The sequence below is a fragment of the Canis lupus genome, chromosome 22, assembly GCF_003254725.2.
Source record: "Canis lupus dingo isolate Sandy chromosome 22, ASM325472v2, whole genome shotgun sequence".
In the NCBI taxonomy this organism is placed as follows: Eukaryota; Metazoa; Chordata; class Mammalia; order Carnivora; family Canidae; genus Canis; species Canis lupus.
In genome coordinates this window covers 49,089,600-49,106,499 of record NC_064264.1, presented here as the reverse complement: position 1 = coordinate 49,106,499, position 16,900 = coordinate 49,089,600, and the positions used below count along the sequence as shown (strand labels likewise).

At 39.5% G+C, this 16,900-nt stretch overlaps 1 protein-coding gene across 38 annotated transcripts in view; it reads left to right on the top strand.

The window, feature by feature from the left end:
• The window catches only part of DOCK9 (dedicator of cytokinesis 9), a 279,307-nt gene that overhangs the window by 209,838 nt on the left and 52,569 nt on the right, over positions 1–16,900 (top strand). For 22 of the 38 annotated variants that reach the window (XM_049099439.1, XM_049099452.1, XM_049099462.1 and 19 more), the window contains exons 31-36: positions 3,403–3,581; positions 3,832–3,945; positions 5,566–5,686; positions 10,197–10,330; positions 12,598–12,712; positions 16,120–16,186. In XM_049099439.1, coding sequence (XP_048955396.1) covers positions 3,403–3,581; positions 3,832–3,945; positions 5,566–5,686; positions 10,197–10,330; positions 12,598–12,712; positions 16,120–16,186 — 730 coding nt within the window. Of the gene's footprint in view, positions 1–384; positions 427–3,402; positions 3,582–3,831; positions 3,946–5,565; positions 5,687–10,196; positions 10,331–12,597; positions 12,713–16,119; positions 16,187–16,900 lie in introns of all 38 variants that reach the window. The other 16 variants (XM_049099431.1, XM_049099430.1, XM_049099442.1 and 13 more) reach the window with 1 other exon arrangement.

Below are 16,900 nucleotides of genomic sequence, written 5' to 3'. Positions count from 1 at the left end.
GGCCCCATTCAGGGAGCTCGAGGAGGGACTCCATCCCAAGTCTCCAGGATCACACCCTGGGCTGAAGGCGGCACTAAACCGCTGAGCCACCCGGGCTGCCCAAAGCCATTCATTTTTAATAAAAAAAGAGAAATGATTCAGATATGATGTTAGAATTTTCTGATTATTTTTGTTGATTAATTTTTTTTCTTGTTAACTTTCCATTTAAAAAACTATAGATAAGATGTTAATGGGAACTTACTTGTCAGCAAACTTATTAGACTGTAGGTCATGTCATTGTGAGTTTTTTTCATTGAAAAATTCCTTTGCTTAAATAGAAATCCATTTTACTTACTGTAGTTTATTTTTTATTTGTTTCACTTTTCCTTTTTTCTTATGAATTAGCTTTTCTTTCACCAACTGTGGAGTCAAATGACACTCCTGTAGGTAGGTGTGGGGTGTGATGCTTGCTTTCTTGCATTTTCCTCCTTTAAAAGAAAAGGAATGCAAGTCATTGCTGAAATGCTTACATATGCTTTTCATTTAGGCACTTCCCATATAGTTGGATCTGTTTTTAAATTCATGATAAACCAGTGAATTTATTCTCACTGTAGCTAAGAGACTGCTGTAACATCCCTGGGAGGCATCTGGGTTTTGCTCCTGGGGTCACTAGGTCATGTAGGATATCTCTTTAAGAGGCAAAGCAAACAAAATGCCCTGCTTTGCTCCAAAACTGTATTATTCCACCATTTGCATAGTCCTTGTCTGTAGTGGTGGCAGTCACCTAAATCACAAGCTTTCCACATGCATTTTATGCTTGCATGTTGAGTCTTTAACTGTTCTGTATCTTAAAGTTTGAAGAGAGTAAACTCTTAGAGATTTCTTTGTCTTCAGTATGTCAGATGAATCAAATTAGTATGTCAGGTCTGTCAAGTAATACTACTGAGTTTAGTGGCTTGTATGTGCCTGCAGTTAATTAGTTAGGCTAAAAGAGAGGAAATGCAGAAGGATGCTGCCAAACTATTAATGACACCTCAAATCAATGGCCTCTGAAACTCAGAGAGAAACACACAAAAGCATTCATTCAGAGACATAAATATCTTTCCCCAAGATAGACTTGAACAGCCCTTTAAGCAGCAAGAAGGGGAGCAGGGGCCCTGGAGTTGGCATTCATGCATTCAACAAGTATTTACCTGGCACCAGGCATGCAGAGGATGCATGTGACTTTGGGAGGCAGTCATGGACAAGGATGAAAATCCCTGGCTGTTTTACCTAAGTGAAGTATGTGTGGTGTTAGTGATGAGGACTGAGGAGAGAAAACTAAAGCAAGCAGGGGGGTGGGTATGAAGTGGGCAACAGAGCATCTGCAACAGAGTGGCCAGGAAAAGCCTTACCACGAAGGTGGCTTTGAGGTGTTAGTCTAAAGAAAGCCAGGGATTGTGCATCCTGGGTTGAGGGAACAACCGGGTATTTGGCATCCTGAATCCAACCAGGCCCACCTATCTGGTCCTACTTCCCGCTGCTCCCCACACATCAGACACTCCTGCTGATTCCCTGCTCCTCAAATATGGCATGCCCACCCCTGGCACTCAGCCCCCACAGCCACCTCTCTGGGGAATCTTCTTCTTCCTCCCCAGAGAGGCACTCAGCACCTCTTACGTAGAGCCTTCCTTATCTCCTCCCAACCTCTCCCAGGACCCCGACTGCACTCCAGACCTTGTCCCACTCCCCTCACCTTGCAGTCAATGACTAGCCCACCTGTCTTTGGAGATTGTGACTCTTTCCCTTTCTTCTCTCGGGACACTAGGGATAGTCCTTTCTACCCTGTGGCTGGGCGGTGAATGTGTGCTGCTGCCTGCCTTTCCTGGGACCCCGCAGGGCCCTATTGTTTATCCCGTAGAACTGAGGGACATGAAATCCTTCAGGTTCCCAGCCGACTCATACATGCTCTTAGGAGATCGTCGGGGTGTTTGGTACCAAGAGGGGCTGCCCTAGGCAGGGGAGTGTGGGTCACCTATAGATAACGTACCTTACGACAGTGGAGTCCCATGTTTTCAGCATTCTGCATCCACTCCCTCCTCAACTCTTTCCCCCTTCTCTGCATGCACACACATGCACAGTTAGCCCATAGTTTTTTTTTCTAAGAGTTTTATGTGAATTCAAGCTGTGCACTGTCATGCGGGTAAACTGAGCTTAAAAAAACCATACAAGGGACATGATTATTCTGGAAAGATAAATACTCTTTCCCTTGCTTCTGCAAAGGACTTGGGTCAGTATTTTGGATAGGTTTAGAAGGAACTAATATGGACTCAAAGCCAAAGAAAGGGTCTATAGATTTTCCTCTAGTAATGGATTCAGTATAAGAATTCAGATCCTAGCTACAGCTTACTGAAAGGTATATTTAAGCTTTAGAGTGATGTGTAGCCGCTTGTATTCACCCTCCTTCAGTAGATTTCATGTTTCCTTCTATCTGTTCTTCAGAAGAGCTTTCAGTTTTTTATCGTTTAGCTTGCTGATGACTAACTAGTTTAGTTTGGTTCTTTGTGAATTTCAGTTTTAGTTTACATTAGTTTTTGTTAACTTGCTTTTAGAGGTGCAGAAGTATGGGGTATATTTTTTATTTTTATTTATTTTTTTATTTTTTAAAGATTTTATTTATTTATTCATGACAGACACAGAGAGAGATTGAGAGAGAGGCAGAGACACAGGCAGAGGGAGAAGCAGGCTCTATGCAGGGAGCCTGATGTGGGACTCGATCCTGGGTCTCCAGGATCACGCCCTGGGCTGAAGGCAGGTGCCAAACTGCTGAGCCACCCAGGATCCCCGAGTACATTTTTTAAAATTCTAGGTTAAATAAGTTCTTCATTCATGGATAGTAACATAAAGAGGTTATTTGCTAACTTGTTCATTTTAAACACATTGGGTTTTAATGAGAGTATATAGGCTTTCATGACCGGGAAACAGATTAATGAACTCAAGCAGTAAAAAATATTTTAATAGACCATATGTATTTATTGTTTCTTTAATGATATGTGTGTTATGTACAAATTACTTCTCTATAATGTCCATTAGACAATAACTTTATTTTTTATCTTGACTTCGATCATAAAATTTCATTTGTAATATAATATGTTTTATGTTGTAAAAATTGGTACTAAAACAATTTACTAACTTAATATTTATGTAAGATGTATTGTCTTCTGAAATCAAAATCCAGTGTAATTATCTATGTTTACATTTAAGAGTTGAGGTGATAAGAAATAGAGCAGTATTTTAGATAATTGACCCTTTCCCCTCTGAAGCTAAATCTGATCATCTGTTGACATACAGGGTGGGCTGAATACAGAGGGTGGGTTTGGCTTTTATGTTATTCAAAGTACATGGTAGCTTCTGTAATTGAAGCAGTTTCTATCCTCATTTCAGATCTCCAGCTTGACTACTCACTAACAGACGAGTTCTGCAGAAACCACTTCTTGGTGGGACTGTTACTGAGAGAAGTGGGGACCGCCCTTCAGGAGTGTAGGGAGGTCCGGCTGATTGCCATCAGCGTGCTCAAGAACCTGCTGATAAAGCACTCTTTTGATGACAGATATGCTTCAAGGGTGAGTAGACTCCAATGGAAGGAAATATGGATTGTTAAATGTCCTTTATTTTAAGTAATATAAAGAAAGTAACCAATTAGAAAATTAGTGGTTGGTAACAGCACTAAGACTCTTCTCTGTTTACACACTAAAATCTAATAGTAGTCTTTATAGGAAGGATTCAAATGCAGGAGATGGCCAATGCCAGCTCAGTCCATCATTAAATTCTCAGAGCCATGGGATCGCTTTACGCTGTGTGCCTTTGTTTCAGAGCCATCAAGCAAGGATAGCCACTCTCTACCTGCCTCTGTTCGGTCTGCTGATTGAGAACGTCCAGCGGATCAACGTGAGGGATGTGTCACCCTTCCCTGTGAACCCTGGCAGTGTACGTAAGCATACATACCTAGACATGGCCTGCATTTGTTTCCTGTGGCTGCTGTAACCAGCAACACAGATGGAGTAGCCAAAAACAAGGGAAATTCATTCTCTCATAGTCAGGAGGCCAGAAGTCCCAAATCAGGATATCCACAGTGTTGGTTCCTTCTGGAGGCTGTGTGTGAAAAATCTGTTCTGTTCTGTGCCTTTCTTCTAATTTCTGGTGCTTGCTTGGAATCCTTGCATTTGGGCAGCCCAGGTGGCTCAGTGGTTTAACGCTGCCTTCAGCCGCGGGGTGTGATCCTGGAGACCCGGGATCGAGTCCCACGTCAAGCTCCCTGCATGGAGCCTGCTTCTCCCTCTGCCTGTGTCTGTGCCTCTCTCTCTCTCTGTGTGTGTGTCTCATGAATAAATAGAATCTTCAAAAATAAATAAATAAATAAATAAATAAATAAATAAATAAATAAATAATCCTTGCATTCTATGGCTCATGGCTACATTATAACAATTTTGGCCTCTGTCTTCACATGGTCTTCTTCCTGGTGTGTATCTGTATCTCTAATGTCCTCTCCTTTTCTTAAAAGAACACCAGTGATTGGATGCAGGTCTCCTAATCCAGGATGACTTCATTTTACTTTCCATCTTAATCACATCTACAAAGATCCTCTTTCCAACATTCTGAGGTTCTGGCTGGATATGAATTTGGGAGGAACACTATTCAACCCAGGACACACCCATTCTTTTTTATTTTGCCACTAAAACCATAATAATCCATAGTACTCTTGATTAATTGCATTTTTTACTAAGATGGGGTCAGTAAGTAAACCTTCAACTCTTAGACTGAAAATTATATTAAAACCATGCTTGGGCCATATCTTGTAAGACAAAGGGACCTTCTCTGTATATTCAACAAAAATTTATGGGGAGAGGAAGTTTAAAAAAAAAGCGTAGTTCTAACCTGTGTACTGTGAGAACTCAGCGCTAGCTCTAGTTCTGATAGTAACATGCTGCACAGTCTTGGGAAAGCCACATCTTTGCACTAAAGTTTCTCTGAATCTGCCTGCTTTTCAGATCTGAATAAGTAATTCAGAGCATAATTCTACCTCTTTGTACTTCTTTAATCCTGAGAAAATCACCAAAGTAAAATTCCTTTTATGACAGAACTTCAAAATTAACATAATTTCTTCACTGACTAAGAGTTCACATGAAGCTGCAAGCTTGCAGAACTTTACAATGCTGCTGTCGTAAGTTACTGTTGCTCACTGGAGAGGATTTCCGATGTGAGAGAAGAACCAGTGTTCCAGTTAGAAAAAGCATCACAGCAAAAAAACAATCGCAGGAAATGTTGGGCATCAGAGCTCTGGAAAGGGAACATGATAGACCTTCTGGAGCAGAAAATAGAGACTTCATAGACCAGGCCTGCTCTGCCCACAGATCTGTGCCCCATCTCATCCATCTATCATATCAGCCCCTCCATCCTGCACACCATGCTCCTGCTTCCCCCATGTTGTGCATCTGACTGGCCAGGCTCTTGTGTCCTGTGCTGGCACCTGCCCTCACATGCTGAGAACAGCTGATGACTCTTTTGAAGTCATCTTTGGTTACTTCTTCTTTCTCTCCCCTTGGACAGACTGTGAAAGAGGAATCGCTCCTGCTGCCAGCTGCAAACCCACTGGTAACGCCACAGAAGCCTGGGATCGCACTAGACAACAGCCTACACAAAGATCTCTTTGGCGCCATCTCTGGCATAGGTAAGGCTCCCTGCTCTGCTTCCCTCTGGTCTGATTCTGAGAGGGCCTTCATTGACAGGGTGGGAGCCTCTCCGACATTCACAGCAGGACCTCGGAGTCTGAGTTTCTGCTTGGAATATTCTTTTCCTGGTTTTGATATTAATGAATGAAACCCCTCAACTCTACCTTGAAATATAGACCCCCCCCAAATTCTCACGCATTGCTGATTCAGTACACCTAATCATTTGTGCTGTTTGCTTGTTATTAATGCTTAAGTTAATTTATCATTTTAAACTTTCAAATTGGAGTTTTTGGAAAGGAGTTCTTAGAAAAGGAATATCTTTGCAGGTGTGTGTGGGGGGAATGTGGGTAGAATTTATTTGTGGTGATAGTGATTTTGGTGAAATGTGATAGAATAATTACTGAGGAGATAGTGGTCTGTGGCAAGAATACAATTCTAAAATTGGTTTTCTAAAATCTTCTTTCCTAGAATATTTTTCTTTCTGACATAATGTAAGAGCAACCCCCACAGGGAAGAAAACAGATGGCATAAATCAAGATTCAAATTGAGTAGTGCTCTGTAAGAAAATGCCTGAGAAATGTACTTATTAATATTCTGACTAATGAGCACCTGTGCCAACTCTTCATAAACATGATGGTACCAAAAAAAAGTAGATATGTCTTCACAGAATTGTCACAAATATTCACGAGGTTATTCTATATTTATTCCTCTTTTTTACTACATTTTGAATAAATGAAGAGCCTGCTAAGGCCAGTGCTTGGAACACCCAGTAGTAGAATTAACTCACAGGGCAGAATAAAGGGCAGTCCTCTTAGCAATTTAATTTGCAGGAATATTGTTTATTCTGAATTTATCTCCTTACCTTTTGTGTTGTTCTTGATGTCAAGATGCTGTTTCATGCAGGTGATGAAAATGAGAAGAATGTAAAATCAGAAACCCCATACTAATGCCCAAATTTATCCTACAATACCAACCTTTAATCTTACTTACACTTATGTTTACTTTTCATAGTTGTAGTTATCTCATTAGACATCATAAAGATTAAATGCGTTAATTCATGCAGAATGCTCAGAGTAGAGACTGGCACATGGTGTTTGTATGTACCTTTCTCCTGGGGCCCTCACTCCGTCTTCTTTGCCCTGCTCTGCCCACACACCTAGCCACTGTTCCTGGAGCAGGAAAGGGACTTTTGTGGGAAGATTCTTTCTGCAGGAATTCACAGCACTGGCTTTCAAGTCAGACAGAGGTGGTTTTGGATCCAGGATCCATCAATTACTAATTGCCCTGGGTAGCACATCTTTCCTCTTTACCCTCAGTGTCCACATCTCCAAAACAGAGTCATGGCAAGGAGTGGAAAGCTTGTATGACGTGCACAGTGCCTGGCATGGTGATGCTCAGTGTTAATATCTGACTGCCATTATAGCAAGCACAGTTATACATGCTTTGTGATACACTCTTAGGAGCCAATTTCATGACTCTTGGGGTCAGGAATATGTTGAAATCTTAACTCCCTGACCAATACTCTGTAGAATTCAAGACTTCGTGGAAATGATCAAACTAGAATGAGGTAATGCTTTGACTCTGACTTTATTCTCCAACCCTGCATTCACCTTGTTAGGGTGTGGGTTGCCTTGAGAACTTAAGGATGAGCCATTGGGTGTCATTACTAAGACTTGACTTGTATTAATGACCTTGAGTTTCTCTGTGTTCATGACAAAGTTATGAAAAGTATTGGAGACTGAATTAATCCCTTTTCACTCTCTTAAATTCCAAGATCTGATTCCACTTTTCATAGGAATTCACCCTCACAGACTTGTATATCCTCAGGCTTTGTTTCTATTACCTCCATCTTTAAAGACTTAAATCCTTATTCCCTTTTAGGAATGCCTTCCAGAAAAGCCCTCACCCTTGAGCTGGGTTTGCTGGTTTCCTGGTAGCTTGAGCAACTCTTCTTTTATTCACCAAGGAGTTTCCAATTCACTTGAATTCAGATGCTATCCTTCAAGAGCAGGCTTTCTCCTTAAAACTCTTTATTTTGTAGAAATCCTGTTTCCTTACATACTGGGAATTCACCTTCAGCATTGTTTTTAAATGCCTTTGGAATGTAGTACATGAAGATTTCTAGAACTGATTCATTGCCTGGATGAAAACTACCTTGAGATTATATTCGTTTTAAAAGGCACACATTCTTAGGCCTGCTCAGTGTTTTGCATTGGGCTGTCTATACAAAGAAGACGGAGCTGAACCAAACTTCTTTTCATTTTACTTACATGTTAAGACTTTTAAAAGTTATGCACTAGGCTGATACATTAAGTACAAACACACATGCATACCCACCCCATACACAATGGGAACATAGTTCTACTAAACATGTTGATTTTGATTTATTGCATTTCCATCTGTTTGCCTTAGATTAGGACTCCATTTCTGGAACTGAACCTAAAACCCTGAGAATTTAAGGTCTAATTTTACTTTAGTGAAGATTTCTTTCTCATGATCATTATGTTCTACATTAAATATGAAGTCTGGTTATATCAGGAGGACTATAATTATAATTTGGTCATAATGTATGTTTTATCTCTAAGTATAGAAAAAGGCTCATAGTTTTTTCATACCTGTTCCCCATGACAATCAATCACACAGTTTCTGTTCTGGGATGAGGCAGCCTGGGGCCAGTGGTTTACATATTCCAACCGTCATTTATATTTTCAAATTGGCTGGCTCTTCTTAATTTTAATACATTGAATCAGTTTCAGGAATGTTGGTGGTGGATAAACCTGAGTGTTAGGTAGAGGGAGGCATTAACTTAGAGGCATTTCAGGGGCACCTGGGTGCTCAGTCTGTTGAGCATCCAACTCTCGATTTCAGCTCAATTCCTGATCTCAGGGTCTTGAAATTGAGCCTCACTTTGGGCTCCATGTTCAGTGTGGGGTTTGCTTGGGATTCTTTCTCTCCTTCTGCCCCTCCCCCCTTGAGTTACACACACTCTCTCTAAATAAATAAATAGATAAAGCAAATAAATAAAACCTTAAAAAAATAAAGAAGAAGAAATGTCTCCATCTGTGGCAGCTAATTTGCATCCTTAAATCTGAAAATGGCCAGCCTGTTCTGAGGTATTGGGGAACATCTTCGGTGTGGGTGTGGGAGCCTGTGCTTACAGCTTGCTGGAGCACAGTGCCAAAAGGCTCTTCATACAGTGTGCACAGCCAGCCAGGCCTTTCAGCTGGAGGCACGCCTTTTGGTTTAGCGTGGAATGTGCAAGTTTGACAGTTGTTTTAAATTATGTGATATACTGAAGTCTTATCTAAACAGAAAGTCAAGTCAATCTATCACTTTTTAAATTTCCATAGTACCAAGATGGGGGCTGGTTTCTGCCTTCATATGCTGTTTTTTCACGGCTGTCACAAATTTTTTTTTTTTTAACATTTAAAAAAATGTTACTTATTCATGAAAGACACAGAGAGAGGCAGAGACATAGGCAGAGGGAGAAGCAGGCTTCCTGCAGGGAGCCCCATATAGGACTAAATCAGAGGACCCCAGGATCATGACCTGAGCCAAAGGCAGACGCTCAACCACTGAGCCACCAGGTGCCCTGACAAATTTTATTTCTAAGATTTCATTTCTGCTCGTAACTGTTTGTTGCAGAGATTCCCAAACATTCTCCATTCACAGCATGCTTATCATCACACTAATTTTTTTCAAGTCCCCAGGCCAGAATAAACACCCAGCAATTCTGTTTATTAGGTACTTAGAGCCACGTAATGTAATAAGTTCTTATATCTGCACAACTTAATAGGCATTTGAAAAAATACATACATACATTTAAAGAAAAATTATTATTTTTTTAATAACCACAGCTGTTACTAATGGAATGTGTGTGCCTGTTAGGCACTGCCTAGCTTCTCAAATTTGGAATCAGATTGTCACCACCACCTTCATTTCCTGTTACACAATTGATTTTCACCCAGTACTTATTATCATAGCAGCCACCAAATACCTAGCTTCACAAAGATATGACATCATTGGAAGGAACGTAGCATGATGTAGCATTGAAACTGCAGTTTTGGCAGATTCAAGCATCATCGTGTTTTTCTTGAAAATTTAAAACATCCCAAGACACCCCTGTGAGTTTCCTAGGGCACCTCAGCATACAGTGTGAATACTGTGGTTTATTGCATGGCTTCAGTTTTTTATTTGATAGCTGTAGGTAGATTTATCTTTTTTATTTTTAATGTCTTTATCTCATTCTGGAACAACGTGTGTTCCTTTACTCTGAGGAATCAAAGGTGGCTTCACATAAGTGAATTGATGGTTATGTCTGAATGCTTCAGATGATGGTCTAGTTTTTTAAACGTGAGGTAGTTGAATGATACTCTTGAGCCAACTTCCTAACAACAACAAAAATAATAATAATAGTACTAATTGTCATAGAAGCAATTTCCCATAAAGTTCAGTATTTATATTATTCTGCCTCACCAAATCATTGGTCTCGGCTTAATTTCTGTTTAGCTTCTCCATATACAACGTCAACTCCAAACATCAATAGTGTGAGAAATGCTGATTCAAGAGGATCTCTCATAAGCACAGATTCGGGGAACAGCCTTCCAGAAAGGAATACTGAGAAAAGCAATTCCCTGGATAAGGTAATTTCTTTTCATATAACTTCAGTGTTTCTTACAACTAATGGATTTAGCCCAAAGTAAACCATGCTTCATGGTCTGGTGTTCATTAAGTGTGACTTTTATTAGTTTTTTTTTTTTTTAATAATTCAGTTAATCTGGAGTTATTATCAGAGTTGTGATCAGAGGATTATCTAAGGATGGGACCCATCTCCTGAATCTCCTCCCACCCCCTCTAATTCCTGTTTCCAAGATTTCACATCAGGGCAGTGTTTATAATGGAGGACCTTGAGCAAATAGTTTTGGTAGGTTGGACAGGTAGGGAGATCAAAACGCCACTCATTTAGAATCTCCATGATCTGTATGCCAGAGAATATCATTTATACACAGTTAATCCATGCAAGGTATTTGGTCCAGAGCCAGCTCCAGAAAAATGAATTGATTATCTAGATGATTCAGGGATAAGGCTTTATTGGAAACCTGCTCACACTCATATCCCCACCACAACACATCCTCCTTGTATTTAACATATTTTCTTGAAATAATCAAGGGTCAGACTATTTGGACCTTCATGGGAATGGATAAAGCTTGAATTTAAACCTGGAACAATGATAGATTGGTTTTGCCCTAGCCACTGTTTTCCTAAGTTATTTCAGGTTATAGGCAAGCACACATACCAACAAATAGGTGAACCACTCAGGGACGTATTTCTAGTTCTCAGAAGCATGGAAAAGGACCTTCTTGTGCATCATGTTTGTAATCGTACCTGTATTTCTGTGGCTGGCAATGAAACGGTTACCCTTCAGTGCAGTTCTGTTAGAAGCGCGAGCATTTCAGAGTGGGTGTGTGTCATGATGTGTTGAATTTTTCCCTTGACTGTGACTTGCCTTCATGTGTAGAGTGAGAAGCTGCTCAGAAGGCATTCTGCTTGTGTCATACGCAGTGCTGGAGAGGAGGAAGAGAGCTGCCAGTCAGCCAGGAAAAACCGGGTCACTGTGGATTTTTCCCTTCTAACAATTCCAACTTTGCCAGAGGAAACTTTGCATGCTGCACCTTCCCTCACACTACAAGAAGTACTGGGTTCTTCTAGTGGCCCTGGCGAAGTGGGTGGGCGAAATGATGCACCTGCACCACAGTTTTGCCACTAACTGCAACTGTATTTCTTCCTATGATAAAAATACTCATGTCTGTTATTAATTAAATCTGTTTACTGTGTATTTTTTTTTCAATTGCCTCCCCAGTACCTTAAATGACAGACTATTTTTAATGGATCTTTCTGCTTTGGTATTTGGCAAAAAACCAAATTCCTGATTTCTTTTTTTTTAAAGATTTTATTTATTTGTTCATGAAAGACACAGAGAGAGGCAGAGACATAGGCAGAGGGAGAAGCAGGGAGCCCGATGCGGAACTTGATCCCAGGACCCCGGGATCACGCCCTGAGCCAAAGGCAGATGCTCAACCACTGAGCCACCCAGGCATCCCACAAATTCCTGATTTCAATTGGAAATATAACTTGGAAATTTTTTAAATCTCCTGTGTTTTTATCAGGAGATGAGAGTCTTGTTTTTTTGTTTTTCAGTGTGAACCCCTTAAACCTGAAACTTGCTCTCTAGTGGCAAAACTGCTCTTACCCTGTACGCTGTGCTTTCTGAAGTTTGCAGTGTTGAGCTAAGCTGATGAGGGGAATGATCTCATCAGTTTAGGGTCTTTGGCCAAGCTCTGCTGAGGTGTCCCTATTGCGTACCTGCCTATTGTTTCCCCCGGGGTGCCCCACAATGTCAGCTGAATGACAGGGACTCAGCCCCAGGCTTTCATGGCTGGTACACAACAGGAGTGTAGATTTTATTTGTTCTCTCAGCTACTGTTGTTCTCCTGAGGATATGGTTGGATCTGCGGTGTCTTCCGACTCATCATTTCTCTCTTTGATCCTAGCACACATACTTTTTTGCATGAGATGGTACTTGGCATTTCAGAACTAAGCTGGTATCTACAGCTATGGCTGTCCAGTTTGAAAAGTCTGTGCCTGCTGGCTCGTCTCTTAGGAAAGTATGCAGATAAGTCAGAGCTTCTGTGAACTAGCACCTGTGTGTGTATTTGGTGAAGGTGTGCCTGTAGTTTCTCAACAAATGAGTTATACCTTCCAGTTTGTGTAGTTTGACTCAATTCTAAGAATCTTTGTCTTCCAAGGGAGAAAAATGAACCTAATTTTGTTTTACCTATAACGAGGGATTTATGGATTTTTTTAAAAAAAAATCACATGTATTTCTTTTTTTTTTTTTTTTTTTTTTCAGCACCAACAAAGTGGCACTTTGGGAAATTCTGTGGTTCGTTGTGACAAACTTGACCAGTCCGAGATTAAAAGCCTGCTGATGTGTTTCCTCTACATCTTAAAAAGCATGTCTGATGGTAGGTGAAAGCGAAGATACTGTTTTTACTTTATTTCAGTGTTTGGTTTCTTTTTTAAAACTTGTAATTGCTTGAAAGATAGAAGGACTTAAAAGGCTCTTCTTCCTCATTTGAAATACATGTTAATTTACTAAGTGTAGCAGAAATAAAAGTCTTAATTTGGAAAAAGATTTTTACTAATTATTCTAGAAAGTGAGTTCTAAAATGTGCATGGGCCATTTAAAAGTTTTTTATTAAACTCAGACCTATCATCATAAATAAAGGAGACAGAAGCAGATTAACGAGGTAGCCTTTGATTTAATAATAAATAATAAAAAATATAATAATTTAATTTTCCAAACAAACTTACTGGCAACTTGCATAACTTTATTAGGCTCTTGAATTAGAATATTTAGCGTTGGGGAACCCAAGCATCTCTTCCATGTAGAGTGTATCTGACATTCCTGGCTTTAACTGGAAGTGAGATGTGACTTTTTAGTTTTCTGATGGAATTCATGGTATCCTAGTAGATTAAGTTTCTGGTGAAGGGTTTGACAACCATAATTTTTAATAGAATAAAACTTGTAAATATCCATGATAGGGCATTTCAACTCTGCTTTTGTGATATAAGCAATCACATGAAATTGCGCCATGGTACGACGTCACATTTCTTATCTTATTTTCACTGCACCGTCACATTTCTTATCTTATTTTCACTGCAACGTATCAGAAAGTATCCTATGAAATGTATTGAGTGAAGGTGAGGTCTTTTGAAAACAAAATGCTGAAGGCCTCTCATGCTGCCTATGTTTGGTGGCAGTGTGGGCCTTAAACATCCAGTGGAAGGGATTTCTGCCTGAAAATAGTGTTTCTTTTGTATCAAGTTTTCATTTGTGCAACATTAATAGCCTGACCTTAGTACTCAAATGTTAAGAACCACATACCTGTACTTAAAAATGCTTCAGGACTGGATTATTATTCTGTCAATTTGTTACTTTAAAATAGCTTTTTAAAAAACAGCAGATAAGATTTTCCTTGATGATGACCAAATAGCAAAGCACTTGGCACTTATTCTGATATTTGGGTTATAAAGTTGAAATTCTTCCCTTAGTGTCAAAAGTTCTGAACTTCATATCATGGTAGTGAGTTTTAGCCAGCTTTGTAATTCTGTTTTTTCCTTTGCTGAAAGTTTTCCTTAAAATATGTTGTTTCAAATAATAAATATGATATATAACTACATGGTATATATCATATAAATATGATATTTAGAACAAAACTACTTTTTTAAGAACATAACTACCAGAAGTTTTGCATCCAAGTGAAAGTTATGCTTTGAAGGCAGCCCTCTGGAAGGCCGTGCATATACTTTAAAAATGCAGTGACCTCTTCAAAACAGTTTTAGAGCTTTCAAAAAAAATTACTTTTAAGTTAAAAATTTTCCTTCTTTTTATAATTTGACTTTTTGTGTGTGTTATGTTTAAGGAATCTTCACATACCCCCAGAGTCATAAAGATATTCTTGTATATTTTCTTTAAGAGTGGTATTATTCAAATTTTCACATTTAAATCTTATGATCTACTTGGACTTGATTCTTGGATATGGTATGGGGTGGAGGAGAAATTGCCTTCAGAATAGTTTAACAGATAGACAACCAAAGTCAACTGTGTAACTCTACAGCCACTCCTTCCCTTTTCCCCCATTCAAGGAGCATCTTCTACAGGGTAGGCCCCTCCCTCCTTCATAGAGGTTAGCGGTCTTCCCCCTTCTCAGTCAGTAGTCTCGGCCTCAGCCAATAGCCAAGAGTAAGGAAAGGCAGCATGGCGCCCCTTGGCTGGCCAGCCAGTTGTGTGCTGGGGTGACCACAGATATCTGCAAGTTGCCCCAGAGAGGTCCTCCTTTGTTCTCTTGGCTCCCTGGTTTCTCACCACATGAGGATGACCAGCCTCAGAGTCTGTCCCTCTGGATTCTAAACTCAGAATTCCTGAAAGATGGGAGCTCACTGACCCACCCTTGTTACTGGTCTAATAATAAACTAAACGTGGCTTTTAAAATCAGGTGTACTTGATTTAAATCCTCATTCCATCATGATTCTTTAGGCTGGTGATTGGGTAGACTATGACTTCTCTGAACCTTCCTGAGCTTATCTGTAAATTGGAACGCTGCCTCTGATTATGGTGGCGATTCACATATGATAGGTGTGCAATCATGAAACTACCTAGCACAATACTTGCGCCTAACAGATTCTCCATGTGTATCTCATGGCTTCTCCTGCCTGTCACTGTTCTTGACAAGTATGGAGTAAAAAGTCCGTGGCCATTTGCCTTCATGAGCCATCAGCATCTCTGCAGACACACTCACTCACCTCAGGCCCCAAAACTCAGTGGCTTTTCTCCCTGAGGGAAATCTCTTTACCAGTTTCTCAGTCTAAAATGTAAGAATGCAAAAATGTTTAACTATCAAATGATAACCGTCTCTTTGCAATTCTTCAAAGTTAAGGGTCATACGCAGAGAATGCTTCCTGTTAAATGGATTTGTAGGATTTGCCTTTACTAAAAATATGCCAGGTTATCTTGATGCAGAGCAGGTGTGAGTGTGACTCCTTAATCGAGAGTATACATCATCATTATGCTGGTCCACAGGAACTTGTATATCCTGCTTGTTTGGGAAGCTATTTGGCAATATCTGTCAAAAATTTAAATGCACATAACATTTGACATGGCTGTTTTATTTCTGAGAATATTTGTCCTATAGATGTAGTTGGACAAGTGTGCAAACATCCATGTAAAAGGATATTCTTCTGAGCATAATTTAAAGTAGCCAAAGATTACAGGAGAAAACAAGTAAATGTGTATCAGCAAGGAACTGGCTAACTCAGTTATACTGTATTCATGAAAAGGAATATCAGGCAAAAAAAAAAAAAAAAAGGAATATCAGGCAACTTGAAAAAGATTGGAATAGATCCAAGCTATACTGTTGAATTAAAACTCAAAGGAAAAACAGCGTGTGCAACATGTATGCTTTCATTTCTGTATGTATGTGTTAGGAAGAGAGTTCTTACATATATACAAGAGTTTTCAACAGATTCCTTACTGGAGAGAGATTCTGTAGTCATCCAAGAGAGATCCTAATTTGAGATTATTTGCCTACTTATATTGTTTGAAATTTCTAATGCATTTAAGAGCACGTTATACAAGTTAAATATGTACTATATAGTGCTAGGTGATGCATGATGAAATTAAAGTTCAGGTGTTCAAATATAGCTTCTTTAAATTAAATATGCATGTTGTTTATGTTACTGGTATATAGATTGGTCACTGTAATTTCTTTGATCAGCTATTAAAAGGTTTGAGTTTATATTCCAAAATCTCTTCCCCACCCCCTCATGTATATACCTCATGATTCTGACCAAAATAATGTTTACTTTTTAGATGCTTTGTTTACATATTGGAACAAGGCTTCAACATCTGAACTTATGGATTTTTTTACAATATCTGAGTGAGTAGTTCTGTTTTGCTCATTGCCTCTTGATTCTTCCTGGCTAATTAAGAAGTGTGAACAGTACTATGTAGTTGAGTCAGGAATGTGGTATATTCACATGCACACTTACTTTTTTAAGATCTTTTTTCCTGGACCTGACCCCAGTACCTGCTCTTAGGAGTACATGACTCAGTAAGCAGTGACCAACCCTAAGTTATTAGATATGTAGTTGTTATGGATGAGAGCTTATGTGTACAAACCATTTGAATAAAATAACACAATAGTTGAATTGGGTGGATGCTACATTTCTAAGTTGAATCTAACTTAGCTCAAGCAGATGTAAAAACAGACAAAAATTGCTACCATTTTTAAATGTAAGTGAAATCTTACATTTTATCTATATTGCCTCACTTTATCTCTTCAATCTAAGTTTCTGATTTCCTTTAAGCTCTTTGCTTTAAAAGAACATGAATCCACAATCCTTTATCCAAATTGCTGGGTTGGGGATATGTGGGGACTCAGCTTTAATAGCTGTGGGGGGACTCAGTCAGTTAAGTGTCTGACTCTTGATCTCAGCTCAGGTTTTGATCTCAGGGTTTTGAGTTTAAAAAACAACAACAACAAAGCTTACTGGGGCCAGATGACTTTCCAAATCCAGAATTTTTAGCAGTTTTAGCAATTTACATATAGGGTATATCCTATAACATCCCAGCAGAGTCTTAGTACCCCACA